Below are 19294 nucleotides of genomic sequence, written 5' to 3'. Positions count from 1 at the left end.
ATTACAGCTAATAATAAAATCTGTTGCTTAACATTTTAATTATTTATTTGTTATTCTTATTGTTTTTTACATAAAATTGTGATTTTTTTGTTGCAATTCTAATGTCAGACCAATAAATTATAGATGGTTTTATCAAGTAAGTATTTGCATTGACTGCTTATGAGACCTGCTAAATGCTGTTCCCTATAATTGTCAGGAACATTGAAATACATCCAATTAGTGAAAATAAACTATTTTATTGGGGCCACACATAGTCTCAGATGTTTTTGTTTAAGAAAATTTGGTAAATGAAAAACGTTTGGAAAAGCCATTCCTATTACTGTGTAAACTGTGTATGAGAGTGGGAGAGAAACACCTCCTCCCAACACCTCTTAAAACTGAATTTTAGTGTTGTATTCTGTTTATAGCTGCTATGAACTGTTACAGAACTGTTACATAACTATTGTTCAAATCCTTGGCTGCTACATTTTCTCCTTTCAGGTCACATAATTTGCTAAACTTATGTTTTAGAGTCACGTTTAAGATGCTGCATTTCTTTAATGTCTAAGAACTATTACAATGCCATATTTTGTTGATTTAATTAAGAGAAGCCATTTTGGGTCCTAATGTTTGTAGTATTAAGTGCCTGAATAATTGCTCTAGAGAGTCCTGTTCTTGGTTTGCTCTTTGCTTCTCTACTTTACTTCCAGGTTTTGTTGTAGAAATAAAATTGCAGATGTAACGTTCACCTATTCTCTTATTCACTGCTTTGGTACTCGTTACTAGTTCATGGTCCTGTGGCCATTATGCACATTTGACCATTGTACTACTGCATTTTAAAGAAACAAATGAGTTACAGTTATTTTTCTTTTATTGCTGAGATGTTAAATGAGGAAAAAAAATGGTTATGTGCATGATGAGTTCTAAGTGAATCTGAATTCAAGGCTTTAGTGTAATGGCAGCTTACTGAAGTAATTGCTTTGTTATTCTGCACATAGTTAAAAAAATTGGAAAAACATTATATCTACCTGATTCCGAACTGCAGGGATATACACAGTTCTGTTAGACAAAAGTTACTGAAGCTAATAGTTTTTAGAATACTGAGAATTCAGCAAAAATTGAGGTTTTGAGAACATTTGTATTCTGTGATGTGGCCACTGAAGAGTTTTTTTCTGGAACGTTTCCATTTATCTTGATGTTGTCCAGCTCCTGTACTCACTGGCAGCTCTGCCAAAGGAGATTTTATAGTGCTGGTGGAAATGACCATGTTTTCTGGTTGACTCAAGGACAAGAAAAATTACTTGAAATAGTCCTGAAAAAAACTCCTTCAGAAATATGCTATTTAACAGTTAAGGATTAGATCAAAGAGTGGTTTTTTCTGAGCATTTTATGTTTACTTGCTGGTTTTTACAGTAGTTGTTAAGAAGGTAAAGTATGTTCTCATTTTCTTTGTGCCCACAGCTCTCATACAGCTAAAGAAAATTACTGATGTGCATTGTGAAAAGCTATTAGCAGTTTTGATGGTTGTTTTTTAATTACAGTTCATATTATGTAAATCAGTGTTCTGTATTTTCAGTTTCTCTCTCTTTATTTTTTTTATCCAGATTCCACCAAGAAAATTAAGGATGTCTTAGAAGAATTCCATGGCAATGGCGTGTTAGCAAAATATAATCCCGAAGGGGTAATTTCTCTTGTTTCTTAATGATCAGAAATGATGGGGACAGTTTGTAAATTATATAGCATCATTCTTAGCATTTTAAATAGAAGATTATTTATAAATCAAGTGTTTGGGGTAATTGAAAGTGTTTGGGAAGCAAAACACCGGGATGCCATATCATCTGGAATATCCCTGTAGTAAGTTGGGGTCAGTTATCTTAACTGTGCCCTTTCCCAAATTCTTACATACCTTCAGCTGCCTTGCTGGAGAGTTGTGAGAAAAGGCCTTGACTCTTTGTAAATAACTAAAACATCCCCCTGTTATCAACACTGTTCTCAACACAAGTCCAAAACACAGCTCCATTCAAGCTACTGTGAAGGAAATTAACTCTATCCCAGCCAAAATCAGCACACAGAGCCCCTTCTCTCTCCCATTCCCCAAATACAAAACAAACATCCAAAACACCTCCACAACCCTTATGATAAGATTAATAGGATTTCCCAGTGTCTGAAGATGGGAAATGTTAAGCATAGTTTCAAAAATTATAAAAGTAAAGTCCATTAAGATTGCTTTATAAATTCTGTTTCCCTTGTGTTGTTTCTGTTTATGGGATTTTCTGATGTTATGAAACAAAGAATTCAGCTGAAAAAAGCTATGTGTGCATATTGTCACTACAGATTCACCACTAGACAAGGTATTCTGATTTGGCTGGAAGAAAAAGGCAGATTGTTTTCTTTTCTTATCCTCAATTAAAATTTGCATTTGCTTAGCACATGCTAATAGTGTGATTCAGAATGTAGCTAAATAAAAAACCTGTTTCAGTAATGTTTCTAATAGTAATATTTCTGACTGTTCTCACATTATATGAAATTCAGGATAGAAATATGTGCTAACCATTATGAAAATTACTAGATCTTACATTTCAGGATGTAAAATGCAAAAAATTATTGAAAATATATTTTATTTAATACAATTATTATCAACTAATGAGTTATAGCTTAGTAAGTATTGAAAAATCATTTGATGCTTTGAACTTGGCTGGGCATAATGCTAGTTGTTTTAGTCAGTTTATGAGGAAAAAAAAAATTAGTAATTCAGTAAAATAGTGTGAGTTGATCCTGTAAGTGATCATCTTAGATTTCCAGGATTCCACTTAAGTACATTAAAAGAATATAAATGAATGGGAAAGCTGTGATCATCCACAGGCTGTAGGACCTCCTTTACCTGCTTTTTGTTAGAATACAGACAATACTTTTGGTTTTGTTCTTTTTTCCTTTTTTTTTTTAGGAAAAATGTGAACTGATAAAATGGTCTTAATCTATTATATGTTTTTTGTTCTAACTCTTCGCATATTTTCAGTCATCATACATGCTCAGTTTTGTGAAGCATACCCTGTTAAAGTAAAAAATAACTGTGCATGCTGTGTGTATTTAAATAATACGTTGCCATACAGGTAGCATATTTCCCAATTGTCGATTCTATATAAACATGATTACCTAAAGTGGTGTGATTAGTCTCTTTTAACAAAGTCATTCTTCCCATTTGGGGCCACATGGAAGTTGAGTCATGGCAAGATGGGTGCCCAGGAAAACTGCTCTGACTGAAGCCAGGTGAATTGGCAAAATCTGTACCAAGCTGGAATTAATAAGCACAGTTGGTCTTGAGATGAGTCTGTGACTCTGCATGGTGTCTCCCTGTTCTTCATTTCACAGCTCTTCATTTGCAGAATTCTGCCAGTGCACTGTAACATCCAGAGCAGCCGAGTACCCAGGGCAGGGAGCAGGACAGGAGGAGAGTAGGGCAAGAGGGAATTCAAGACAGGCATCCTGTGATGACTTCAATGTCTTCAGCAGGAATCAAGCTGTTCACTGACTCCTGGGTCAATACTGGACCTAGGCTAACTTCTGTACTTTGCTGCTTAGCACTTAGACTTCAGGGAGCGCAGCATAAAGAAAACATAGCTAGCAGCAAAGCTACTTTGGATCTAATAAGGTCTGTTAGCTCGAGGTTCATGCCATAGCTGAACTGAAAGCAAAGTGGCTGGAATTTCCTCTGGCACTGAGTGTATATTCTATTCTGACAAGCAAACTGCCTTTGCACAGGTGTGTCTGTATTTTTGGCATGCATTCAGCCTGCTGTGTGGAATCATCTGCAAGTTGATTTTATGTGGTTGGATGAGGACTCTGTGGATTGGTTATAAGTAATAAACTGTTATATGTAGATGAGATGACAAAAATTAACTGATCCAGCTGGCATCAGTCTTAGTGCAGCTATTTGTTTTCAGCACTTCTGCCTTGTTTTGTTTTGTAGAGGATACCATCGTATTTGCTTTTTGCCTCTCTCTTGACTAGATGATTATCTTAAAGATACTCCAAATGGTTTAAGTCTTGTTCCACCAAAAGATGATGTCAGTTCTTTACCAATAAACATGGGTCCTAGACCTATGGCAAATTCATCAGAGGGATATATTTAATTAAATATATACTTACATATTTACTTACATATTTAAAGGGTTCAGGAATTTTTTTCACTGCATTGGTCCTACAGTGCAGTTTTTAGTGACAGGCTGATCTAATGGAATGCAAATAGCAAAAAAAATTGGTATTCAAAACTTGATACCTGAAATAATCTGGTTTGTTTTACATTATTTTATATCTTGTTGGAATATCACTTATTGAGTGAGTGGATTTTAGGATTTATGGGAAGTGGTGTATATAATTATCAGAAGTTTATCTACTATAGGGAGTTTATTTATGGAACTTTTACTTTCTGCTTTCAGTCTAAGGGAAACGCCTAAAATTTCTACTGCTGAACACCTGCCCTTTCATTTTCTTCTCTAAGTCAATATGAAAGATACAATTAAGAACATATTTTATACATGGTGTAAGATACATCGTCTAAGACCAGCCTTTTGGGAAGCTGTGATTGATAAATGTTCTTTTCATCATTCAAGATCTTTTTTTATTAATTTTATCCATTTCACTTTGAGGAGAGCATTGAATAGGTTGACAATAATTAGGAAAGCAGACGGAGCTAAAGACAGTGTCTAAATGGGCAGTGAGTACACAGTATTGTGTGCTTGTGGACCTAGTGTTGTCATCCTTTTTGAGTGCATCCTGATTTTGAGGAGTCCATTGTGTGTACCCGCCTGGGCACACACTGGCCCATATTCAAGAGGCTGTCAAGCAGCATCCCCAACTGCTTTTCTGCTGGGCAGCCTTCCAGACAATTTTCCCCCAGCCTGTGGAGCTGCCCGGGCTCACTGTGACCCAAGTGCAGCACTGGAATTTGGCCTTGTTGAACCTCATGTCCCTGGCCTTAGCCCACTGATCCAGCCTGTCCTGATCTCTATGCAGAGCCTTCCGACCCTCAAGTAGGAATTAAAGCTCCTGCCCAACAGGGCATCATCTTCAGGCTGACTAAGGTGCAAGTCTGTATTTGTCCAGATCATTGATAAAGATATATTACAGGACTTGGTGAGTGCTGGGAAAAACCACTTCTGACTGGATATAACTCCACTGAGCACCACTCCCTAGGGCCAGCCACCTGGCCAGTTTATAATCCAGCAAAGGTGCACCTGTCTAAGCCATGAGCAGACAGTTTCTCTAGGAGAATCCAGTGTTAGAGGACATACTAAAAACCTTAGAGGTCTTTTCCAACCTTGATGGTAACAATTCTACAGGAGTCCAGGTAGACAATGTCCTCAAGTACTAAGCAGGTCACCTTGCCATAGAAGGGGTTTAGGTGTCAAGGAGCCAAGAGTCAAGTGGGATCTGCCTTTATGAAACTTCTGCTGGCCCAGCCTGATCCCCTGGTGCTCCTGTATGTGTCATGTAGTGGCACTGAGGATCGTCTTCATGATTTTTCCACTTGGATTTTAGAATATTCAGTTCTGATAACTGAATTCAGTTTCATTTACAGCTCTTCTTGTTAACAGTTTTTAATGCTTTTTTAAAAGTACACGCGGAAGAAATACTAACATTATATTTATTTATCTATCTTGGATGTCTGTCATTGCATGGTTAGAAATAAATTGCTTGCACGGTCTAATAAAGACTAGAGAGCTGACTTAGAAGCATTTTCTTGACTTATGAGCTAACACAAGAAAATGGGATAGTCCATCTAATGTCTTAAACCTGCTCATCTAAATCACTAACCTTTCACTAAAAATATTTCTATAATAATAACAGAGCTTGGGTGTTATGACACTGCACTAATGTATGTATGTTCTTTCTTTCCTTGCATGTGTTACAGAAACAAGATATACTTAATCAAGTAAGTAATGCTAATTTGATTTTTTTCTTTCTTTATGCATAGGTACAGTATATTTTATTTTGTAGGCTTCCATTGAGATGTACTTATTAATAAATACTGCATGTGGCTATTTTTGCTGATAATAGAGTATTATTTAAATCTGAAACCAGAATGCATTCCTTTTCTGCTGGCAGAATTTTTCACTGAGTGAATTTCATTTTTGTCATTCACAGTACATAATTTTACTAACATCAATTGAGTTTAATATGAGAAATAAGTTAAGAGCAAGTAATTGGCTTGTTCCATACTTGTCACGGAAATTTCTCTTTACTGTGAGATCTCATAATGGTCTGTATTATTCTGAAATGACAAGAACACATCTTAGGAAAAAATATTAAATACTGATTTCTGTAACGATTTATATGTAGCATGCTTAAAATTGCAGATATAGTTATTTGAATAAGGCTTATGCTGTGCTTTGAGCAATTGTGACTTTACAGCAATTGCAAGAGAAATGGTTAAAATGCTGATCATCAACCCAAGAAACTGCACCTGAGGAGCTTCAGTAGCCTCAAACAAGGCAGAAAGGTAGAATGGAAAAAAGAAGGAATGGAAGAAGGAGTAATCAAATGAAACTATTTTTTTTAAGTGACCTAGTTATCCTTTCTTGGTAACACAGAGGTGTTAAAAAACTCCAGCTCTGCTGTTCTTGGAAGAAGCAGCCAGAACATGACAGCAATGGGGAAGTCAAGAGAGAGAAAGGGATAGTTTTGTGGGAACCCCTAACTTTCAGGGGTCAGAGGCCAATTGAACTTTTGGAGGTGTGTTAAGAGCAGAATTCCCCATTGGCAACAGGACTTTCTTCAGATGACCGACATTATTTCTTTATTTTTTTTTAATAAGCTAAGAGAGTGACTTCAGAGGGTCCTGAAAGAGAGTGTTTCAGCACTGAAGCAGTTTGTCTGTGACCAATGTTGAGTGTAATCTCATCAGTATTTGGCTAATTACTTTGTCAAATGAGTAGGTGAATAATAATAGAGTCAACAAACTAAATGAAATTTGGGAATTATTATCACACTGGAAAAGCTTGATGAGGTAAGTAAATGGAATGAGATGCACGTGTGCAGGGTAGAGTGTGGTGTACCCTGGTCCAGCTGGCATTATCAGATAAATTGACATGTATGTAGTTGATCACAAGATGAATGCAGGGTATCATTGTGGTTTAGTCATGAAGAGGAGAAGGATGTTACTGGGATGTTGTAATAGTGTTCCTGTGGCCATGGCAGTCTGGAAAGAAGACAAAACTTGCAAGATGAGGTAGTGTCTTAGGCTCATTGACATTAGTGGAAAAGTAGTTAAAATTTCAAGCACGCAGTAATATGGTTTGGAAGGATATTATGTGTTCTTTGCCTCAGCTATGTTCTTTGATGTGACAGATTAATATTAAATTCCTGTAAAGATCTTGCCATATCATAATATATTAAGTGCAGTGTTTCCACTACAAATAGGAAGATTTAATTTTCTATAAAAAAGGTACTGCAGAAATCACATCTTTCTACTTTTGTCCAAATGATGGGATGAAGTGAACTCAAATTGGAACTAATTTACAGAAGGTTAGTAGGATGTGCAGAATTATAGCATATATAATGTAGGAGAAGCCTGTCCCTCACATGTAAGAAGCTGAAGTTGTATCTTTTTAGCTACAGAAGAAAAGAATGTAACATCTTGTGTGTATCACCAGCAGAAACTTCTAGGTTTGAGACACTGGGAACTCTGTTTTTCTGGCTCCATGGGCAAAATTTCTAGGGAAAGCTTTCTGGATACCTAGAGAGTTGGGAAGCCTGCCAGGCAGAGATGCTGGCAGTCTGGCTGGGAGCCTGCTTTTTGTGGAGTGTGTTGAGGGCACTGAGGTGTAAAATATTTCAGATAGTCAATTTCTGCTGCAAAACCATTCAGTTTTGAACATTTTAAATTATCTTTACTGGTCTCTCTCTATCTCCTTTAGTCAGTCTGTGCTACCAGTGCTAATCTCCTTCTTTGGCATTCTTTCCTTTTGATACACTTCTCTGCTTTAAGAACTTAGTTTTATCCTTTTTTTCCCTTTATATTATTGTGTTGTACAGTAGCTTTTGTTTAAACTTAATGAGCCTATTATCACTTTCATTTACATATCACATGTTAAAAAAGACAAACAGCTTTAGACAGCCTATTTAATTATGATGGGGAGGTGTTATTTGTTTTCATTATGAAGAACAATATGTTATGTTTTGGTTTTTTTTTCATTGTGATGACTTCAGCCATGCTTGATTGACCTGCATGGTGGCATCTAGATAATGTTTATGAAACTGCATAGGAAAACAAAATGTGGCAAAAATACTTTCACTAAAAATAATTTAGTGCAGGAATCCATCGACAAATGGAAATGTCTTGAAGTCTTCTTGTGCAGTAGAGATACTGATAGATACAAATGTATACATTATAATTGAGCAGGTGCCACTCCTCATATCCTTTTAATTCTTTCTAAGCTATACTTTTAAATACTGGTGAGGAGAAAGTCAAACTTAGGTCGATTAGTATAGCTCCACTTTTACTAAAGTCTGTACATTTACTTAGTACAAAGTGGATGTAACTTGTTGACAAATGGAACAGGATATTTTAAACCTTTTTCTGTTGGTGTATGTTATTATTACTAGTGAAGGTGCCAGTTTGGCACAGATTGTGTTAAATCTCAGTAAAGAGAGATTTCATGTTCATTCATGAAGGGAAAGTTTATTAATTTGTATCTTTAAAACTTTAAAGAGGGAGGAATGAGCAATAACAGGTAGCATGACATTGTCACATATTAGTTTTCTTACTAAAAGTGTAGCAAGTATTTTTTAAAAATGCAGCTGAAATAACCTCCACAAAAATTTTCAATGTACAGACAGGGTCATTACAGGTAAAATATGTGAGAATACCACTGCCATTGAACATGCATAGAAAAATTATTTTTCCTAATTCTAAGCACCTTATGAAAATTCCAATTCAGACATGTTTGTCCATGAGTAGGTTTTTACACAATCTGCACATGCAGATAAATTGTTTGTTTCAACCAGAACTTTTTGTTATAACTGACGTTTTTCAGGGATTCCTGAACTTTACTATTTTATTTGGCCTTTGAACTATGCTACCTACCCCATTTTTCCTGACCAATTCCTCTAGGATAGGATGCAAACTTTCTGCTTGTAACTTTGTTTGATATGTAAAAATTTCAGGTAGATTTTGAATGATAATCTTCTACAAGAGCCTTCTAAAAGTATGTGATTCATCACTCTTCTTGAAAAAACAAAATCTCACCTTTGTATAGTAAATGTAGCACATTCAGTTAGAGTTAGGTATTAAGCACAAGTACTTATGTATGTAGTACTTAAGGATACACAAACTTATGCAAATATAGAACTATGTATTAAGGAAAAGCTGCTGATAAAAAAGTGTTTGGGTTTTCTTTTACCTACATGTGAGATTGAGATGAGACTGCAGTGGCTGGTGAATGCATTTCAGACTTATTTTGGTAATTAGTATCAATTTATTTTAATAACATGGATGGGACTGTTATGCTTAAAAATCTAATTATTGCATAAAAATGGAGTTTTCCCATTTCCATTTTAGATGTTTTGTTAAACTTACTTCTTTGAAGAGCTGGGGGAAAATTTTGGCAGTAATTTATGTCTGTGTATTGGTAATATCCAAATATTATTTGTCCATATGGAGTATTTGGTAGGAGCAGGCTGTGAGAGCATGTGGGTTTTAAATTTTTTTTTAAACATTCATACATGTGCATATTAATTTGAATGCTGATATAGCTCAGAAATAGTTTTATTTAGTTACCAGAATTTTCAAATTTAAGTATGTAAAAACTGTATTAAATTGAATGCTTAGATCAGAAAATGATAAGGGCTTTGAATTTAAACTGAATTTAACCCTGATGCCCAAAGCAAGTCTTCATGAGAAATTGGAAATTTAATTTGAATGAATATTTAAAATACATTTTCAACACCATGAACTTAGTCATTCTCATGTGACTCATGGGTTTTAGCTTGTTAATCCTGTGTATATAGTCTCTCCGCTTTTTTTCCACATCTTTTGGCAATGTCAGGTTTTGACATGTGATAATCAATGAATCTTCAAGACTTAGACTTTTGTGGGAATGCTTTAGCACTGATATTCACAGCTAATCACATCATTGTCACTAATGCACTCACATCAGTGTTTGCCAGTGTTGTCATAGCACAATGTGTGAATCAAGGCCCTGTAAAATCTCCTCTTAGTCAGCAGTTCATTTTTCACATATTGGGTCAATATAAGTAGTTTAAAAAGAAATAATCAGTTAAAGGAACTTACGCAATCCCAAAAAATAACCCAGAGCAATTACTGTCAGTAGATGAAAGCTGATTATATTTTTGTCACCATTTGGAGATCAGACAACAGAGTTTTAAAAGTAATCAATTGAAAACTACATTTCAACATGATTCTCTTTCTGTTATGTGTGAAATGTTATTTTTAATAAATGAAAACCATATGTCATGGAAATCTCTTGAAATCAATGATTTCTCTTTTTTTCTTCTGTCTCTTACATTCTGTTTTTCAGGATGCTGAAAATAGTGGCTTATGCTGAAATATTTTGTACAAATCTAAAAGAATAAAAGACCTAAAGGAATGTGGTATTTTAAAAGAATTTATGGGTGGAGATTAATTTCAAACACTAGATCATGTCTTGTTCCCATTTATGTGGCCAGTGTGGTGGGGAGGAATAAAAGGGGTATTATTCTACCCCTTCCTGCCCTGCTCCATCCACAATGGCAACTCTTTTGTTAAGAGACTATTAATTTTTTGGTGTCTTGTGAGGAGAAAGAAAGTAAGTAGTGGTACAGCCTCTCTCCCTTCTTTCAACATATCATCCAGAAGAACTGGTTGTTGTATTTATGCTAGCTAGGAAAATATAGGAGGCAGTTAGACCTCTTCTATTGCAGTGTTTAGGATAGATCTTGAGTCAAAAGCTTCCATTATCTTAATAAATTATTGGTTCACTTCAAATATATTAGTATGGTAGGAGTTAAAATACTACATAACAAAGTTAAAAAACTTCTACGTAAAAAGATGCAAAATTTTCCTTGTATATATCTTGGTTTTCACTGAGGAACCATGTTTTCTGTGTTCTCCATATTGGCATATACTGAATTTTGATGTCTATACCATGTAGTATTCTGTGTGTTGGCACAGAACATACATATAAATGCATAAATCTTCAATATGAATACTTGGATCTTTCTTAATCTTACATATCTGTGTTAACCATCAGTAAAGCAGAAAAGCAAGTTGCAAAATTGAGCAGCTTAACTGCTCTAGGAGAAAGGACAAAATCAAATACAAACAGTGTTTGTAGATGGAGTTCAGCTTCTTCTGAGTTGCTCAGGGTGTTAGGAGCCATTCTGCTGCTTGGGACACAATCAGGCATTTTAAGGCATCTCCATAACATGTTGTAGCCATAATCATGAGATAAAGATCTGTGGCTTTAGCTGAGTGTTGGTCTATATATGTGTGATACAAAGCTAGAAGAAACCTGATTTTTTTTTGCTATTTTGCCAAGCAAAATCATAACTGCTGTTTGGAAACCAGGCCTTCAATTCCTGTTCTTCCTGAGACTGAGACACCCTCTGGGAAGTAGCACTAAATTAGTATAATGTACTTATCAGTGAGTGCTTGAGAAGAAACAGAACTCTTATCATAGTAATTGGAGGTGTTTTAAAGCATATTAAGAGTAGACTGATGCACATTTGTTTTTCCTTGGAGTCCTTCATATTCTGCTTATCTGGGATTCAAAAGAAATTAAAGTGTGGGAAGCAAGAGCTTTGCTTTATGCCATTGGTGTGGAGTAGACAGGGAAATAAGATACATGCAATCTTTAGTGATGTTAGTAAGGTAAAAAGCATCTTATCACAAATCTATGAGATGTATTGGATACATTGCAAAGAAATCCACAAATGGTCATGATATTATGGAAAATAGTGGTTGCTTTAATGTCAGGTTTGTAGTCTTTTGTGCAGTAATAGAAGTATTAGAAGCATTCCAGACTACTTTTTAAGCTATGAATAAAATGAGATTTTTAGTGCGCCTAGAAACCCCAAACTATTTTTAATGGTTTTGTTTCTTCATATTTGTGAATTCTTTTGTCAGAGTAATCAGTGTCATCCTGGAAACTCTCTTGAAATATGTAGATTATCTTGAAAACTGTATTTAATCAGTTGCCAGGTCTTTAGTTTCTTTGTGACTTCCACTTCTTTAAAATGAAGATTCTTTAGTAATCTTTTTTCTAGTTCAATGATTGCCATTTGTTCAAATTTGTCTTTATATGTGTGCTTGATGTTCTTTCATGTGATTTTGTGTGGTATCTTAAAAAAGATAAACTAGTGTTCAGCTTTAGGGAAAAACAGTATCAGCTAATAGTTTGGGCAGGAAGATCATCTAGTTTCAAGACCTCTGCCATGGGCACGGACACCTTCTACTGGACCAGGCTGCTCAGAGCCCTTGAAAACTGCCAGGGATGGGGCATCCACAGCTTCTGTGGGCATCCTGTTTCAGTTCACCATCCTCACTAGGAATAACTTCCTAATACCTATCCTAAATCTGCCCTTGTTCAGTTTAAAGTCCTTGCACCTTGTCCTGTCTCTACCTGCCCTTGTAAAAAGTCCCTCAACAGCTTTCTTATCAGCCCCCTTTAGGGAGGTTGAAAGGGGCTATGAGGTCTCCCCAGACCCTTCTGTTCTCCTGAACAACCCCAAGTCTCTCAGCCTGTCTTCATAGGAGAGTTTTTCTGAGATACACAAGGACAACAAAAGGGAAGGCCTAAAGAATTTTCTACATAATTGATTTTTTTAATGTATTTTTATAGAAAAACAGGTGAATATACCAGAATGTTTGGTGAGCTGTTAAAGAGTTTGCCAGGAGCTTTTATCTGCTGGGGTAGAAGGAACTACAGAGTTCTGAGGATGTACTTTTAGATCTTACCTCAGTTCTTCCACTGAATGCAGATTATTCTTTATATTATTCTTTATAACTCAAAAACCCTCCTTTTGTCTTCTCCATCATCATTTTCCTTAAGAGTGTCAGGCAGCTGCTCCAAGTAGGTTGCCTACAGATATGGCTGAAATTTCTGATTCCAAATCTGGGGTCTGCAACTCATTTCCAGCCTTTTCCCTACCTCATACACAGTTACCCAGTGAGGCCTCCATGATAGCCAAGCTGCAATGGAGGTAGGGTTGTAAACAAGTTTGGGAGAAAGACTGATAATTTCCACCTCTGCTTGCTTGGCCCAGATGTCACCTCCTTAGATACTCACCTCCTTAGATACACAAATGGCATTGTCTCTCTCTTTCCAGACTTCTATTTTAAGAAAAATAGGTGCTATATGGTATTACCTTTTACAGTTGCCACTTTTTACCCATATAGCTAGTGTTTCTTTAACTTCATTTATTCCTATTTTAAAAAATGTATAAAGCATGACAGAATTCAATGATAAACTTTCATTGTATTATATTATTCTAAGAATAGTATTGTGAGGGTAATTCTTCTAATAATTTCTAATTCTTCTAATAATTTCTGTTTCGTCCTGATCTCAAAGGGCTATTTGAATGAAGGAATTTCCTCCAAAGTAATTGGAGTTGGCAGAGCAAATCCTGATTATTTGTATCTTCCTTCTACAGTGAAGGATGCCATAAGCCTTAATCTTCAGAAAAATTTCCACCAAAACACACTGGTTTGGTATGGGTTCTTTACCAAGGAAAATTCAGTTGAAACTCCAGGTCTGGGCAAATCTTTCTCTATTTGCTTAGTCAGACATCAAGGCAGGAATGTTCTCACAATATGTGGAAATAAAGACAGATTAATTGGCTTTGTTTCACTGTCATGAAAACTGCTTCTTCTGTTTTTAATCATAAGAAAGTAATAGTGAGTTTTTTGCACTGATGGAATTTTTTGTGGGTAATCTTTTCATGGAATTTACATTAAAAACCCCACAACTGTTAGATGTTTTGGACTAATGCATACATCCAAAAATTTAATTGTAAAATACATGCATGATGTGAGATTACATGTTACAGTCCCAGAGGCACTGAGGTACCTCACTGAGCAATCTGTAATTGCTGTTTGCTGCTTCATTTAGCATTAGTATGTGATGATGTGTATGGATGAATATTTATTTATGTATATGCAATACATATATTTGTTCTGTTTCTTCTAGCATAGGTGTAGATCTTGAATGGATTATTTCGTCTCTGAGTAAAGACAGAATCCAACTCTGGTATGGCAATTTAAAAAAGAAAATAAATTAAATCTTGTATAATCTATTTTCTGTAAAATCTAAGTAAACATCTTAAATTTTTCCATGTGTCCAGAAGTACTGCCTTAACAGCTGAAACATTTTGGCTTCTTTTTTGATACATCTCTGTGGGTACCTGTTTGGATCACCTCATTTATAGGAGTTTATCAGTAATTTGTTCGGTCACATTTTTACAAATAAATATTTAATAATTTTGTAGATGTACAGAAACCTTATTTTTGCCTTCAGTGTTTGTTCAGCTCTTTTTTGATATTTGGATGCTCTTTTGAGACACAGGTTTGAGTTTCCTCAGGCAAATGGGAAATCGGCCAAGCTGATTCCCACTGGCAAGTTGTCTTTACCAGGAGATTATTTTTTTTCCCTACAAGAGGAAAAAATCTGTCAGTTTCTCTCTGCTTTCAGAAGGAAGTGATGGTCTCAGTTGTACTTGGGGCATAGCATATATTTTGGTTTTTTGAGGATGATTTTATTTTTCTGTGAACATATCTAGTGAGAACCTTCTTTCCTGTGGCCAGTCAGTGACTTAGACCTCATTATAAACTTTGGTCCATTTCTTCTTTATATAATTGGAAGGAGCTTAGAAAAAACAAACAAACAAACAAAATGCAATACTTATGGATTAAATGCTTTTTGGAAGTTTAGGGCTAGGATTAATTTTGAAATTTTGTGGCTGGTTAATGAAATGTTACTGATTTTCACCAGCAATTTATGGGGTAGGAAAAGATGCACATTTTGAATTTCTCTATGCATTGGGTCATAGTGAGTCCAGTTCCATGTTTGCATTCAGAAAAGAAGAAAATTGTTTAATGGTTTACACATTTTATTTGCTAAAAATAATTATGAAACTTAAATTTATGCAGTGTTGCTCATGTCTTACATTCCTTCTCCTTTTCTTTTCTCCAAGATGAATATATAATTTTTTGGGTTTTTTCCTTATATTCAGATGTTTGAAAATATTGATAAAATCTATGAGTAGGAACTAACTACTTCTAAAAACATAATAAAATAAATTTTATATGAATTTTATTGCTTAAATTAGCTAAAAATATGGTGGTTTTTAATGTGCACTTCTCTGGAGTTATACCAAAATTTTTCATTACCAAATGAAATTTTATTACCCAGTAATACAGAATTCTTATTTTGTGAAGTTTCTTTTTGTGAAAGAAAAGGACCTCCAATAAACTTGGAGAATAAATTTGATATATAAAAATAGAAATTCGGTTTTAAATGATTAGTATAAACCCCTTTATTTTTCTGTGACCTACAGGCAAGGATTTTATTAGAGTCAAAGCTAAAAGTGCACAGATTTTTTTCTTTTAGACTCCCTCAGAAGATTTAGGCCAAATTATTTGAAAGTTCTTTCATGTTTTTCTGATTCAACTGTGTCCTATTTTATCTCTGTTATGTTGAAAATTTTCCTGAAATCACTAAACTTGTGATCATAATCTTCCTACGCCCTGATAGTCTCTTGTGCAGTGGAATCAATTAATTAATTAATTAATGTTGCAATGCTAATTGTTGTCAGTTTGGTACATCCTCTCATCCCCTCACTTTTGAAACATCATGGAAAATGCTAAATCCCTCTTTCTCAAATTAATTTAAATTCAGCTGTAACTTCTGGAATGCAAGCAACTGTTGAAAATTAAGCAATTATCCTGCATGCTTAAGAAAACCACATCCACCATTATGGTTTATATGTTATTCTGTTATTGATCTGAACTTTTTAATTAATTTTTGTGAATTCATTAGCATAAATAATTTTCAAACCATACTAAAATTCTCTGAACTTTTCATCTGAGAAATTCTGATAATGACAGTGAAATTTAAAAGTAAGATGAAGCATGGCACATGTTAAGGTGGAAGATTATTGTTCTCTGCTTTCCTTCTTTTTTTTGTCTTTTTGCTTACCAAAACATTGTGCAATACATTTGAAAAGTGGCTGGGGTGGGGGGAAGTGCTGGTAATTAAAGGGAGGGCTGCAGCATCTCCCTATTTCAGAAGGGTAAAGTTCCATGAGGAAAAAGAAAAATAGTCTACAATTGCAGAATAGAGAAATGGCTATAATATTTCAGAATAGAGAAATGGCTTGATGGATGATACAAACTACTCCTAGGTCTGCTGTACACTAGCTTAGTTCTCTTATTTGCTTTATATACATTTGCAAAAATAAATATCCAGAAATTACTGTACCATTTTAGAGCTCATTTCTAACATGATAATCTACACCAATTATGTTAGGTCTTCTAGAATGTTTTTCAGCAATGCAGTATAATATATATATAATTATATTTATAATTATAATCCCAGATTTTGAGGGTTTAGGCAAGAACCTAATCACAGGGCCCTACACAGAGACCTCCCTTAGGCAGGATTGGTTTTATACATTCTTTACATACAGCATGTGATTTTGCACCTGCATTTTTGGCTGTTCTAAACATTTCTGATGTGTGTTCAAGTAATTTTCCAGCTCCTGATGAACTTCCATTGTAATTTGAAAACTTTTGGATATACAGCATCCAAACTTTGGTTATGTGAATATTGCTGCTCTCCTGGGGGAATACAGGTCACAGAGCGTGTTAGAACAGAGGATAAAGCACTGTCAGCTGAAGAAACCTGGCTGTAAAACAACCTTTAGAACAACCACACTCTGTCTTTGGTCCTTTGCAGAGCCACCCTGGTTGCTGGAACTCAGGATGTCAAATGTAATATATGGACATGGTAGTTGAGTCATGTGTTACATTAGGATCTCTTACCTTTTCTAGCAGTTTGGAACATGTGTTGGAGGATATTGGCTTCAATGATAGTCAGACAATCTTTACACAATACTGAAAAGTTTGTACACCTTTGAGGAAGGGCCTTCAGGAAGAAGGAAGTACATAATTTCAAAGTTGCTTATTTTTCAAGTTCTCTACACTGGTATAATTCTGAACCCATTAAGTAAAAAACAAACAAACAAACAACAAAACCCCATAGCATTAGGGATTTAGTTACTGCTGGCAGCTTGGAGAACCAATGCCACTCATGGAGCAGTTAAAAAATCTAAGGTGGCTCTAAACTCAGGGAATTTTTTTTTTTTTTTTTGCAATATGCATAAAATCCACAGACAAGGTAAATAAAGAAAAAATTAGTGTAGTGTAAAGATATTTACATGGCCATCCATCAGCCTTAATTTAAATGGGATTATAATTTTGGTTTACTTTCTATTTTCACTTAGCTGTTTTTTTGTGTATATGATTCAGTGAGATAGCTAAGACACATTTCATTAATGCACAATTTAACAAAGCAATTTCACATTGTTAAAGTCAGTTGATTTAGTGATTAATGTATTTGTTATGCTTGCAGATAAAAAATACATTCACATAGTGTATATTAGTGTAACTAATTACTGATTTACTTGGATGCTGATACAAATCCCTTTGTTATTGTGATTCATGGTTTATAAACAGTTTATAAACAGAATTAAATGTCAGTGCCTTTATTAGAGAGAAAAACTGTAAAGTTTGTAGCATGAATGCCACAGTGTATGATTTGCCAAGGTAAGAGTGTGGCTGAAACTGTCTGATGAGATAAAGATAATGAGTCCATGTCCAAGGTGATTATTTCTGTTTTACACCCATCTTGAGCATTGTGAAAATTTTTTTCAGTCTCTGCTATATTTATCTTCAGGAGGTGAGAGTTTTATTGGTTCCACTGCTTTTTTCTCAAATGAGGTGTTCTGTATTAGAAGCTCAGCAGAGATTCCCTCTCGCCAATCTTGAATTCCTTGCAATTATGACTTGCACAAGAGGAGTCAGATTTTGCAATTTGTGGTGTCGATTCTTCATAAGGATCCTCATGCACATTAAAACATTACCCTTTGGTAGTTAGGTCTTGCTCTTAATGGGAAACACCTTATTTAGCATGCAAATAAATTTTAAATATCTCCTAAATACATTAAAATGTAAAAGTCAAAGAAATCGGGGAAAGAGAAGTTTCCTAAGTCTTAAAATTATATGAAAATAATAGCTAAAGTTATTTATACTGTGACTCAGATTCCAAATTCAGGGAGTCCTTTGAAAGTTCAGTTTCTATTTTCTTTTTTCTGGCATGGTTTCAAGCTGATTCTTGGTAGTCTTTTCCCTCCTTCCATGTTCACTGTCATGAACTAAAGGAGTTGCACTAGACTTTTTTATGGAGATATGGAGTATTCCTGAAGAATAGGGAAATTTCTCAAAGTCAGTTTTGTGCTATCATGTGGATTTATCCCTTAATTATTTAACAATTACAAGTTGCTGTTCTGTTTGATCTATAAAGTAACACTATGTTTTATCAGATTAATAATTGATAAGTTTTACAATCACCAAAGTAATGCTAAATACGCAGTTTTGTCAATATGTTTCAGGATACCTTTATCTTCATTCTCTATTAGCAGAATAGAATGGGATCATAATACTTTGCATTGCTGTGATCCCATTGCAGCCTACACCTTCCTTGAGGGGGAGGTGACCAGCAACAGGACATGAAAAAATAGAAGGAAGTTGCATCAGAGGAAGTTCAGATCAGGCATCAGGGAATGGCTCTTCACTGGGAGGCTGGTTGGTCAGTGGAAGACGCTTTCCAGAGCATGTTTTTGTCATGGCACCAAGCCCATCAGAGGTCAAGGAGCATCTGGATGATGCTCTTAGTCATATGGTTTAGTTTCAGGTAGTCCTGTGAGGAGCAGGGACTTGAACTCAATGCTTGTTATGTATTCCTTCCAACTTGAGAAAATCTATGACTCACTTTATTGCTTAAAACAGACAATGCTGTTTTAACAGAAAAAAAATCATCATGCGAGTTTTATTAATTAGCTCTTACCTTGCTGGCAAAAGCAAAACCAAATTAAGCTAAATGACAAATGTTCTGGATCGGCAACTTTTGTTTTTTCCCCTCTAAGTAATACTGCGTGTCTGAGCACTCTCATTTGAACCTGTTTGAGACAGGGTGATTAGTATCTCTGACAAACACCAGCAAAGCATGTTGCCACATAGGAAAAGACAGAAGGCCTTCAA

The 19294-nt window shown here is 35.2% G+C and overlaps 1 protein-coding gene across 8 annotated transcripts in view; it reads left to right on the top strand.

Annotated features, from left to right (window-relative positions):
• The window catches only part of DGKB (diacylglycerol kinase beta), a 378030-nt gene that overhangs the window by 106662 nt on the left and 252074 nt on the right, over nt 1–19294 (top strand). For 6 of the 8 annotated variants that reach the window (XM_054273525.1, XM_054273526.1, XM_054273527.1 and 3 more), the window contains exons 3-4: nt 1584–1660; nt 5891–5911. In XM_054273525.1, coding sequence (XP_054129500.1) covers nt 1584–1660; nt 5891–5911 — 98 coding nt within the window. The remainder of the gene's footprint in view (nt 1–1583; nt 1661–5890; nt 5912–19294) is intronic. The other 2 variants (XM_054273533.1, XM_054273531.1) reach the window with 1 other exon arrangement.

This window comes from Melozone crissalis, unplaced genomic scaffold (genome assembly GCF_028551555.1).
Source record: "Melozone crissalis strain CALT ecotype California unplaced genomic scaffold, PUWL_Pcris_2 ptg000016l_1, whole genome shotgun sequence".
Taxonomy (NCBI): domain Eukaryota; kingdom Metazoa; phylum Chordata; class Aves; order Passeriformes; family Passerellidae; genus Melozone; species Melozone crissalis.
Note: the sequence above shows the minus strand (reverse complement) of the source record. Positions and strands in the feature narration are given on the sequence as shown.